Source organism: Cyprinodon tularosa, unplaced genomic scaffold (genome assembly GCF_016077235.1).
Source record: "Cyprinodon tularosa strain WSP-4 unplaced genomic scaffold, ASM1607723v1 ctg1318, whole genome shotgun sequence".
Lineage (NCBI taxonomy): Eukaryota > Metazoa > Chordata > Actinopteri > Cyprinodontiformes > Cyprinodontidae > Cyprinodon > Cyprinodon tularosa.
Window position 1 is genome coordinate 1 of NW_024038135.1, and position 12,311 is coordinate 12,311.

General features: G+C 44.1%; 1 protein-coding gene across 2 annotated transcripts in view; it reads left to right on the forward strand.

Moving 5' to 3' along the window:
- The first annotated feature begins 231 nt into the window (after positions 1–231).
- Positions 232–12,311, forward strand: part of tmem178b (transmembrane protein 178B) — a 33,683-nt gene continuing 21,603 nt past the window's right edge. Inside the window, exons 1-2 of one of the 2 annotated variants that reach the window (XM_038277505.1) lie at positions 232–464; positions 551–1,138. In XM_038277505.1, the coding sequence (XP_038133433.1) occupies positions 766–1,138 (373 nt within the window). In that variant the 5' untranslated portion in view covers positions 232–464; positions 551–765. Of the gene's footprint in view, positions 465–550; positions 1,139–12,311 lie in introns of those variants that run through there. The other variant, XM_038277506.1, reaches the window with a different exon arrangement.

Below are 12,311 nucleotides of genomic sequence, written 5' to 3' on the forward strand. Positions count from 1 at the left end.
TGGGGAATGAAAGAAATTTAAAAATAATAAAACCTCTGAACAGGGTGGACAGAAAAGGGATTTCTGTATATAGTTTGGGTGACAGTGACTGAATGGGACCAGATGTTCTGGAAAGGAAGTCAAATTCCCAGTCAGACATTTTTTACTCTAGTTTTTCACTTGATGAGTGTAAAAGCCCAGAGTCTCCAGGCTGGCCGCTGATTGGTCCATGCTCAGCTCTGCTCTGAGGCAGCTGTCGTCATCCCATCAGACTGGTTTAATACTGGCCTGATCTCTCTGTTGATGGTCTGTGGACACATTAGATCAGACTGCATGTCTAATCTTCCAGTAAGAGGACATTGCAGCAAATTATATTTAGATTGCTTCTGATTTTTTTTCTTTTTACATTTTTAGATCAGTTTTTGGGCGAAATTGAGAGAAATTGCGCCTGATCTTGTTGGTTTATCTCATTGATCCATCGGGGGGTAAGTGGATCTTCTCCTCTGTGTTGTTAATGTGCAGAAGTTCAGCTCTGACTGCTGTCCTGATGGGCTGCGCGCTTCTGAAACAGATGATGCTGCGGATCGAGCCTGGGATGATTTAGCGTCGAGCTGCTGCAGAAATAGACGCAGGCAGGAAAAGACGTGGGCTCCTGGAAACCCAGCGCCTATTGTTTCCTCCATCTGCGCCTCTTCGGGTCGCTGCTCCGCGGAGATGATGTGAGCTGCAGCCGCAGAGGAGCTGTCCGTCTCTCCTGGTGCTGATGCGGCTTTGACAGCAGCGAGCATGGCCGCCGGGAAGTTACTGCTCTACGCCGGGCTCTCCTTGTCTCTTTGTGCCCTGGGCATGCTGGCTGTGGCGATGTGCTCCGATCACTGGTACGAGACCGACGCCAGGAGGTACAAGGAGCGATGCCGAAGCTTTTCCAGCCGCCGGAGGGACCCGGGTTTTATCTACATCCCGAACAACAGCCTGCCGCTGCGGGCCAGCCGCAGCAGCCTGCAGGACAGGGAGCTTCTGGCCCGGAACCGGAGGCAGCTGTTCGCCATGAGCGCCGCAGACGAATGCAGCAGGCACTATAACTCCACCAACATGGGTCTCTGGAGGAAATGTCACCGGCTGGACTTCGACCAGGTCATCGAAGATCTCATCCGAAAAGGTGGGTGCTAAAACCAAACTAAACATCGGATGGTTCTAGTTATTTCCGGTCCCTGCGCAGGAGACGGCTGCTGCGACATTTAGCATGTTAAAGCAATAAGGCCATGGTGGTGACAGGGGCGGACAGCCTGGGGGGTTTGAGGAACTGTCCACTTCAGGACCAACATCACTCACATAACCACCGGATTAATCAGGATAGAGCAGTTAATCAGACAGAAGAGAGAACAAGGTGGCTATTGCCTTAAAGGAATAGTACACCCAAAACATGATTAGCCTTCATTTTCTACTCACCCCCATGCTGAACAACACTCTGGAGTACTTTTTTGATATCTCAAATGCATCTGGAGATCTGGGAGGCTTCTTGCTGTCTGCTGACATTCAAATAATGGAGGTCTATGGTGCCCGAGACAGAAAGGTCCATAAAAGTCCACAAAAAACGTGTCAATATTCCTCCATACTGCTCGTCCAATGTATTCCAAGTGTCCTGAGTGGGTAGCATCCAGAATTTACTCGAAACGAAGTCATTTAGAATGTTTTTAGAGCATAAACAGTAGTGTACAGGATTTCCTGAAAGCGCGTTCACGAGTCTACGGAAACCGGCAGACCAAACCAGATGAAAGTGCGCATTCAGCTCGGCAAAGAACTCATGCTCTTGCTCAACACTGAAGTCCTCAGACATTTTTTTTTCGTTGTTTCTTTCTTTGCACAGGTAAACAGCACATTTCTTCTTCTACGCTTGCATTATCGGCAGAGCAGACGCTGAATGCGCACTTTCATCTGGTTTGGTCTGCCGGCTTCCGTAGCGTCGTGAACGTGCGGGTGCGCGCTTTCAGGAAATCCTATACACTACTGTTTATGCTCTAAAAACATTCTAAATGACTTTGTTTCGAGTAAATTCTGGACGCTACCCACTCAGGACACTTGGAATACATTGGACGAGCAGTATGGAGGAATATTGACACGTTTTTTGTGGACTTTTATGGACCTTTCTGCCTCGGGCGCCATAGACCTCCATTATTTGAATGTCAGCAGACAGCAAGAAGCCTCCCAGATCTCCAGATGCATTTGAGATATCAAAAAAGTACTCCAGAGTGTTGTTCAGCATGGGGGTGAGTAGAAAATGAAGGCTAATCATGTTTTGGGTGTACTATTCCTTTAAAAACCTCTCAGAAACAGTCTGCTTCATCTTGTCCAATCAGTGCTAATTGATAACTCATCATCTCCAAATATTTAAAAGGCAATTTAATCAGATCATTCAGACAGATTGGCTTCAACATTTTCTATTTTAGGAAGCTTCAGAGCCTCAGCTTACTAGGGATGTCCCAAACTTTTTCCATTTCTGCTACAATATCCATATTATAGCTTTGAGAATCAGCCAATATTTATATTATAGTTTTGATAATTAGCCAATTCTGATATTATAGCTTTGAGAACAAGCCGATAGCGATACTATGGCTTGGAGAGTTAGCAGATACCAATATTATAGTTTTGATCATTAGCCGATACCGATATTATAGCTTTGACTATTAGGGAGTACTGATATTATAACCTTGAGAACTAGCCGATACGATATTGACCTGATAATGTATTAGCAAAAATCCTAGCAGTTTTTATTACTTACTTTATACAGTAGGATGTTACAAATATCACAAGGGAACAAAAGTCAACAACAAAAGGTATAAAAATAGCAGACAGATGGAAAATTAAGCAATGAGTTAAAGCAACCTTTAACAGACGCAGAGAGTTTCTATCAGCATGATTTTATATGCCAACCAATATAATCCAATATTAGTTTTTAGTGTAATATTGGATATTAAGATCAGATCGGGACATCCCCAGTATGACAGCTGGCATTTTGTTGCTCTGTATCATTAACTTTGCAGCATTGTACAGCATCTACTTAACAATAACCATGCGGCAGCAGAAACAGGGTAAGTGTGAACTGCCCTCGGCCATAATGGACTAAAGCTTTGAGCAGGAGGAGCATATATACATACACACACACACACACACACACACACACACACACACACACACACACACACACACACACACACACACACACACACACATATATATATATATATATATATATATATATTTATATATTAAGAACAGCAATGCAATGATCCAGGAATAATTTCTATGTTATTTCAAAAAAGTTTAAAAAGTTAAAAACAATCTGCTGGACTTTGTTTCCAAGTTTGAAGACGTTTCTCTTCCATCCAGGAAGATTTTTCAATTGAAAATGTCAGAAATAGCGTTGAGTTGCAGATTTTATCCAGTAGCCCAACAAAGCCTGGTTTCTGTTTAGAAAACATGCAAATAGAACTGGAACATAAGGTCCACCCCTTAGGACTGGGGGTGCATTCTATGTTATTAAATCTCTAATAGCTCTGTGTGAAGTTGATGCAGTTTATTACGCTTTTTGCTTTGGTTAGGTATATCATCAGCAGTAGAAAGGATGTTTTGTTTTAATTTAAAAACCTTTTGTCATTTTTACATTTATAAAAACTGTAGAACTGTCAGATTATGTTAGATGCAGCATGTAAGAAAAATATTACACCATCCATGTTTTCTTCTTTTGCTCACTGTTTTCCTATCAGGATTTTAGTCAGCAATGTGTGCGACCTTTACTAAAAAAAGGACAAATTGCGCGCCCTGTTTTTGTCCTGCAAACTTTGTCCATATGTTTAGATTTCACAAGCATCAGATACTGGAGTTGTAAAAATTGAACTTTATCCGCTGGATGCGCCACATCAACCAATCAGAGAAGCTGATCTGGGAGCTGGCAGGGAGTCAGACACAGCACTGCTGATGCAGAGCGCTATGATCACTCCTCTAAAACTGTTTAACGCCTAAATTAACTGAAAATGTAGAAACCTGCCGGCAGAATATGTTCGCTTTTATTATCCTGCTGCCTACAGTTTTAGCACAGACCTGAAAAACGCTAACATCTACTTCCAGCCGCCACCAACAGGAGGGGAAAATCCCCAAGAGGCTCCCGGGCCTGAGGCAGCTGCTGCTGGGGATTCCCAGTGACAGCGCAGCGCCGCTATGTGGGGGTCTGAGCGGCTCCCACAGAGAAATAATCTTTGAAGGCATGATGGTAATCTGGATGAACTGACTGCACAGACCATGTTTTCAGGAGGACTTTCTCACTTCAACATAGATTCTAACTACTTTTTACCCGCTGATCACAGCTAATATAGCAAAGCTGCTCTCTGGCATTGAACACAGGAGCAGCAGAAGCATCAGACGCATCTGGACAGACTTTACTGGACGTCTGACCTTAATGTGGACACGCATCAGAAAAGAAGCAGCAGGAGCCTCTTTGATGTTATTAGGTGGGAACGTAACATTAGACTTTCTAGTGAAGCTCACATACTTCTAATAAGCAGGACTGAAATAGTGTTGGAACAAAGACACAAGTCAGCTGCATTCCACCCCAAAATGCAGAAAAATAGCTTTTCAGAGTCTAAATTTCAAAATTATCCAGAGGAGGATCCCCCCGGACCCCTCTGCGCTGCACAAAGCCTAAAGATGTGATATATGTGAAATATTCCTAGATAAAAGCCTCCTTCTTATCTTCAGAACAAGATACTGAAGTAAACAAGGTTTCAATCTTTTCTTCCACATCATGAAATGTGTTGTAGGAGAAACATTCTTTAAGTGCTGAAACAATCAGATTGATTGATTAAAAAAAAATAATCATCAACTAATTTATTAATCGATTGATCGTTAACTGGAGTATAAAGACTAAAACATGCCTTTAGCTGACAGAGCGACCCACTTACAGCAGGAATTATATCAAAATAAAAAACAATAATAATAATTTTGCATTTAAGATAAAAAAAACAATGTTTTCGTCTGTCAATCAGCTCTATCCAGAAATCCTCAAGTGGAAAAGTTTTAGTTTCAGTTTAATTTCATAAAAAATCTTCATTAAGGAACCTTTGGCTGATTAATAATTGATTTATCAAAATAAATATTCAACAGATTCATTGATTTGCAAAATAATCGTTAGGTGCAGCCCTCCATTCTTTCAGTGTGTGTCTTATAATGGTTTATAAAACCTTTTTTTTATATAAAATTCTATATATCTGTCTCACTAATCAAAAAAAAAAAAGAAGAAAAAACTCGGAGACAATATAGCAAAACCCTGAATCCTGTTTTGTGTTATACCACAATTTCTAACTGGCTCTTTTCTTTGATAGTCATTCAAACGCTGTGATTTCTTTCTTCGTTCTTTAGCAAAACATCTGTTTCAACGGAGGAACTAATTGATCTAATTACTTGAGATAAAAGTGAAAACATGAACCTTATGGAGTTGATCCATCCGTCAATAATACTCCCTGCTCCTAACAATTTAGAGTTTTAGGGGTTTGATCTAAAATCTGAAAGTTTCTTAGAGTCATGCAGCTTCTTTTCATTCAACACTTCATTTAACTGAGGTTTATTTTTGAATTAGAGTCATGATTAAAATAGTGAAAAAGCTATAGATTATATATTGTTTACTCTAAAACATAAACCAGTTTCATTTTAAATGTCTTCCTTTTTAATTGAAGAGGCAGGTCAGGTGCTGGTATTTAGTTTGTGTTGATGCTTAAATCCCTTTTCTGCCATCCTCACTAAAAATGTCCACAGCTGGATATTGGTTATTTATTCTCCAGGTGAACAGTTTTATATTGTTAAAAACACTTTACAGTATTTCATTTTTTTTATTTTTTACTCTTTACTATTATGTTATTCTTATACATTCTTATACATTTATACATCTATAATCTTTTTGCTGCTGAAAACACAAGAATTTCGCCATTGTAGGTCTATAAAGGGGTTTTCTATTCTTTTCTATTATATTCTAATCTAATGAAAAAACACCACAGATTCATAAGTGAAGGAAAAGTAAATGGACACATTGTATCTGCAGCTGAAATGTTGTGTCTTTTTTAGCACCTGTGGCAGTCTGGTTCATGCTGACATGCAGACACTTCTGCAGGTATCTTGGCCACAGAGAAGGCGATTGGTAGAACACCAGAGGATGGAAGGAAATTCTGGCTTCATGTAAACGTATGACTGTCAGAAACAATGATAATGTTTATAGAGAAAATATATCTGTGCATTGAACAGACCAATGATAGACCATCTTTATACATTAATCACAAAGAACAAATAAACCGATTTTAGATATTGTAGCATGTTTATATGAAAAGAGGCGGAAGGAAGTGATTGGTGGAAGGTTACATCTTTAAAAGTTTTTACTCACTGGATTCAACAAGGAGGAATGTTTTAGACGTTGGCATCTGTTTTAAAATATGCCATCTCTGGGGTTGGGGAGCAGGGTAATCGACAGGGGAGCGGTGGCCTAGTGGTTAGGGCATAGAGCTTGGAATTCAGAGGTTTTGAGTTCAAGCCCCCCTCCCACAGCCTGCCACTCTGCGCCCCTGAGCAAGACCCTTAACCCCACACTGCTCCCCAAGGGGATGGGTTAAATGCAGAGAGGAAATTTCGTCTGTACTTGTTATAGTGTAATGACAATAAAAAAGCAGCAAAAAAAATAACTTCTTATATTTAATAGTTTCATTATTTTATCTTTACTTAGATTTATTCCACTTAGAGATATGCTGCCTATATTCTTTATGAATACTTTTTGCTGGTATTATTATTTCTTTTTGTTTTAAATTGTAGAATATCTGCACTTTTTAATGGGCGGAGCCAAACCTGTATTCAACTCTTAATGTTTAAACTAAGGCTGTGCAATTAATCGAAATTTGATCTCGATCTTGTTTCTTAACGATTCTAAAATTAGCTCCAGTGATCCAGATAGCCATTACTGCTAGTCCAGGCCAGCCATAGCCCCTCCACGCTCTGGCTCCTCCTCCCGCCTCCCGCCGTGGTTCCTGAGCTCCAGAGGAGAGCAGGGCTGGCCGCCTCGTCTCTGTTTCGGAGGCCGTTTCTGACGCTGCTCCTGTCTGAGCTCCAGAACGCTGTGTCCCCTTACCTCACCTGTACAGGAGGAGCTGGTGAACTGAGGTTAGCCAACAGCTTTCTTTGACTTTCACAAGTGAAGTAAGAACCACGAGTCACTCAGTGGAATCCAGTGGAGTCCAACCAAGTCTCAAGACTTGAGTGAACTCTGCAGTCAAAATGCAAATCCCTTTATGGATCAAATGATCTGTGATAACTGCTAAATGCTTTCTATAGAAAGCTGCACTGCTGTATCCATTGGGTTTTATCACAAACCATCCATCCATTTTCTGTCACGCTTTATCCCAGCTGGGGTGGTGAGGGGAGCTGGTGCCTATCTCCAGCTGTCTATGGATAACCTAAGAGTCATGTATTTGGACTGTGGGAGGAAGCAGGAGTACCCGGAGAGAACCCACACATGCTCACGGAGAACATGCAAACTCCATGCAAAAAGACCCCAGGCTGGGAATCAATCCCGAAACCTTCTTGCTGCAAGGCACCAGTAACACCCACTGTGTGCAGCCCTATCTTAATCTAGTAAATGAAAAGTACACAATTTTTTTCCAATAAATACCAAATCTGTATTATTTGTTTCTTCAAAAAACAAAATTTTTCTCTCAGAATTTAACATTTAATTTTATCTTGTTTTAGCAGCTAACATCTGCTCTTCCATTTTAAGTACAATTAAAGGCTGTGAAATAAAAAAAAACAATCAGCATCATGCCCTTGTAAAAAATATAGAAAAGCTTAGCAACTAAAATAAAACATGGGTTAGTAAAAGGTTCCTCTGATAGAAAAAACAAACATCCTGCAATAGAGGTTTGTAAATGGATCCACTGGATCATCAACCTACTGACTGACGGGGCTGTGGCCCTTAGTCTGGCCCTTAGTCTGGCCCCTAGTCTGGCCCTTAGTCTGGCACTTAGTCTGGCCCTTAGTCTGGCCCCTTAGTCTGGCCCTTAGTCTGGCCCTTAGTCTGGCCCTTAGTCTGGCACTTAGTCTGGCCCTTAGTCTGGCACTTAGTCTGGCCCTTAGTCTGGCCCTTAGTCTGGCCCTTAGTCTGGCCCTTAGTCTGGCCCTTAGTCTGGCCCCTTAGTCTGGCCCTTAGTCTGGCCCTTAGTCTGGCACTTAGTCTGGCCCTTAGTCTGGCCCTTAGTCTGGCCCTTAGTCTGGCCCTTAGTCTGGCCCTTAGTCTGGCCCTTAGTCTGGCCCCTTAGTCTGGCCCTTAGTCTGGCCCTTAGTCTGGCCCTTAGTCTGGCCCTTAGTCTGGCCCCTTAGTCTGGCACTTAGTCTGGCCCTTAGTCTGGCCCTTAGTCTGGCCCCTTAGTCTGGCCCTTAGTCTGGCCCTTAGTCTGGCCCTTAGTCTGGCACTTAGTCTGGCCCTTAGTCTGGCACTTAGTCTGGCACTTAGTCTGGCCCTTAGTCTGGCCCTTAGTCTGGCCCTTAGTCTGGCACTTAGTCTGGCACTTAGTCTGGCCCTTAGTCTGGCCCTTAGTCTGGCACTTAGTCTGGCACTTAGTCTGGCCCTTAGTCTGGCCCTTAGTCTGGCCCTTAGTCTGGCCCTTAGTCTGGCACTTAGTCTGGCCCTTAGTCTGGCCCTTAGTCTGGCACTTAGTCTGGCCCTTAGTCTGGCCCTTAGTCTGGCACTTAGTCTGGCACTTAGTCTGGCCCCTTAGTCTGGCCCTTAGTCTGGCCTTTAGTCTGGCCCTTAGTCTGGCCCTTAGTCTGGCACTTAGTCTGGCACTTAGTCTGGCCCTTAGTCTGGCCCTTAGTCTGGCCCTCAGTCTGGCCTTTAGTCTGGCCTTTAGTCTGGCCCTTAGTCTGGCACTTAGTCTGGCCCTTAGTCTGGCCCTTAGTCTGGCCCCTTAGTCTGGCCCTTAGTCTGGCCTTTAGTCTGGCCTTTAGTCTGGCCCTTAGTCTGGCCCTTAGTCTGGCCCTCAGTCTGGCCTTTAGTCTGGCCCTTAGTCTGGCACTTAGTCTGGCCCTTAGTCTGGCCCTTAGTCTGGCCCTTAGTCTGGCCCCTTAGTCTGGCCCTTAGTCTGGCCCTTAGTCTGGCCCTTAGTCTGGCACTTAGTCTGGCCCTTAGTCTGGCCCTTAGTCTGGCCCCTTAGTCTGGCCCTTAGTCTGGCCCTTAGTCTGGCCCTTAGTCTGGCACTTAGTCTGGCCCTTAGTCTGGCACTTAGTCTGGCACTTAGTCTGGCCCTTAGTCTGGCCCTTAGTCTGGCCCTTAGTCTGGCACTTAGTCTGGCACTTAGTCTGGCCCTTAGTCTGGCCCTTAGTCTGGCACTTAGTCTGGCACTTAGTCTGGCCCTTAGTCTGGCCCTTAGTCTGGCCCTTAGTCTGGCACTTAGTCTGGCCCTTAGTCTGGCCCTTAGTCTGGCACTTAGTCTGGCACTTAGTCTGGCCCTTAGTCTGGCACTTAGTCTGGCACTTAGTCTGGCCCTTAGTCTGGCCCTTAGTCTGGCACTTAGTCTGGCACTTAGTCTGGCACTTAGTCTGGCACTTAGTCTGGCCCTTAGTCTGGCCCTTAGTCTGGCACTTAGTCTGGCCCTTAGTCTGGCCCTTAGTCTGGCACTTAGTCTGGCCCTTAGTCTGGCCCCTTAGTCTGGCACTTAGTCTGGCCCTTAGTCTGGCCCTTAGTCTGGCCCTTAGTCTGGCCCTTAGTCTGGCCCTTAGTCTGGCCCTTAGTCTGGCCCTTAGTCTGGCCCTTAGTCTGGCACTTAGTCTGGCACTTAGTCTGGCACTTAGTCTGGCACTTAGTCTGGCCCTTAGTCTGGCCCTTAGTCTGGCACTTAGTCTGGCACTTAGTCTGGCCCTTAGTCTGGCCCTTAGTCTGGCACTTAGTCTGGCCCTTAGTCTGGCACTTAGTCTGGCACTTAGTCTGGCCCTTAGTCTGGCCCCTTAGTCTGGCCCTTAGTCTGGCCCTTAGTCTGGCCCTTAGTCTGGCCCTTAGTCTGGCACTTAGTCTGGCCCTTAGTCTGGCCCTTAGTCTGGCACTTAGTCTGGCCCTTAGTCTGGCCCTTAGTCTGGCACTTAGTCTGGCCCTTAGTCTGGCCCCTTAGTCTGGCCCTTAGTCTGGCCCTTAGTCTGGCCCTTAGTCTGGCACTTAGTCTGGCACTTAGTCTGGCCCTTAGTCTGGCCCTTAGTCTGGCACTTAGTCTGGCACTTAGTCTGGCACTTAGTCTGGCCCTTAGTCTGGCACTTAGTCTGGCACTTAGTCTGGCCCTTAGTCTGGCCCCTTAGTCTGGCCCTTAGTCTGGCCTTTAGTCTGGCCCTTAGTCTGGCCCTTAGTCTGGCACTTAGTCTGGCACTTAGTCTGGCCCTTAGTCTGGCCCTTAGTCTGGCCCTCAGTCTGGCCTTTAGTCTGGCCTTTAGTCTGGCCCTTAGTCTGGCACTTAGTCTGGCCCTTAGTCTGGCCCTTAGTCTGGCACTTAGTCTGGCACTTAGTCTGGCCCCTTAGTCTGGCCCTTAGTCTGGCCCTTAGTCTGGCCCTTAGTCTGGCACTTAGTCTGGCCCTTAGTCTGGCCCTTAGTCTGGCCCTTAGTCTGGCCCAGGATTGGCAGATACTGCTCTAGTCGGAGGCTATTGTAACTGAAACTGCATTTTATAACCTTTGCTCATTGGGCATTTTTACCTTCCAGAATTTTCTCTCAGTCTGTCTCCAGACTAATCTCTCTCTGGTTCATTTATTCACTTAAAGGCAGCGCTGTGGGACTGTTGCACGAGGCTAAATCAATCAGGCCCTTATTCTGTCTGCCCAGAGACTCGTTTTCTGTGAGGATGGAGCTCAGATGAAGGGAGCTTTGTGGTTGCAGCTGCCTCCCTCACAAGCAGAGTCTTTTACTGCTTAAGATTGACGTTTTTTTTTTAGAGAACTATGTTGAATAAAAGGAGCATTATTGGTGGAAGAGCAGCATCCAGGTTCAGGATGCATTCAAATAAAGATGTTAGTTATTTTATTTCTGATATCAGCACCTCCCTAAGGAGCTATGATTGGTTGTTAAATCTAGCAGTACAGTGAGAAGGCTGAATGGCAGCAGAGGGATTTTAATCTTCCTTTTTGTTACTCATAACCAGGAGCTGCTCCATCAGTCTTTTTGATAATCCTCAGTCTTCCCACTTTGTCCAAGTCTTTTTCAAAAACAAAAATCAGAAAACTTCACAGCTACCTTGTAGTTACTGGGACACTGGACCTCCCACTGCTCCTCGGTCCAGGTTCCCGGTAAACCCATGATGATGCTGACATGTTTATGGCTGCTGGCCATAATCTCTAGTCTGTACATGGCGTCCTGTTTGGGATCAAATCCATCCTTTAGTGTGACGCTGAGCACCAGGATGGCTTCGGCTGGCTCCCAAACAGACACAGGCTCAGTGAGATGAGGAGGAATATAAAATACTTCATCACTTTTACCCTGCAGCTATTTGCTTTACTCATGATACAATACTAACCAAGCAGCATTTCTCTGTAGATTGTTATCACTATATGGACCAACTGTTTGTTCATGTTTCTGTGTCGTCTCTGCATAGTAATGCTTGAGTTAGTTATCAAACATATTAAAGGAAACTGTGAGTTTCCACTAATCTTCCCTCTGCTGGAATCATATTTCATTGCAAAGTCTCTTTTACCCAATGACATGTTCAGGTTTGAAGGAATTGGTAAAAATATACTGTCTGTCTGTCTGTCTGTCTGTCTTGCATCAACTCATTGATTCAAAGGCAATCCCTTACACTAAAAATGCTTGTGACGACAGTGGAGAGGAAAAACTCCCTTTTAACAGGAAGAACCCTCCAGCAGAACCAGGCTCAGTGTGAGCGGCCATCTGCTGAGGCCCACTGGGGTAATCAGAGTCAAAGCAGATGAGGGAAACTAAAGGTTAGATGTTCAAAAGAGTTTTAATTATTTACTGCCTTTACAGTAATCAGTAAGTCAGACTGAAACATTGTTTGTGGTCCAACTCGCCGCCCAAAATTTCTGGGTATGTGAAAAATAAATAGCTTGAAGGAGTTGCCTCATTTATGCTCGCATAATCCTCTTGCTGCAGCCAGGTTTCTGTAAGGCAACACAAGTCAATGTGATTATCACAAATCAAGTCATTAACTAGCAGACTTTTAGAGGAAACAGATCTTATGTTAAACAGACCACATTTAATTGTTTTAACTTTTTCCCCAATTGGAGTTATTTTGATTTTATTAGGTTATCATGATTT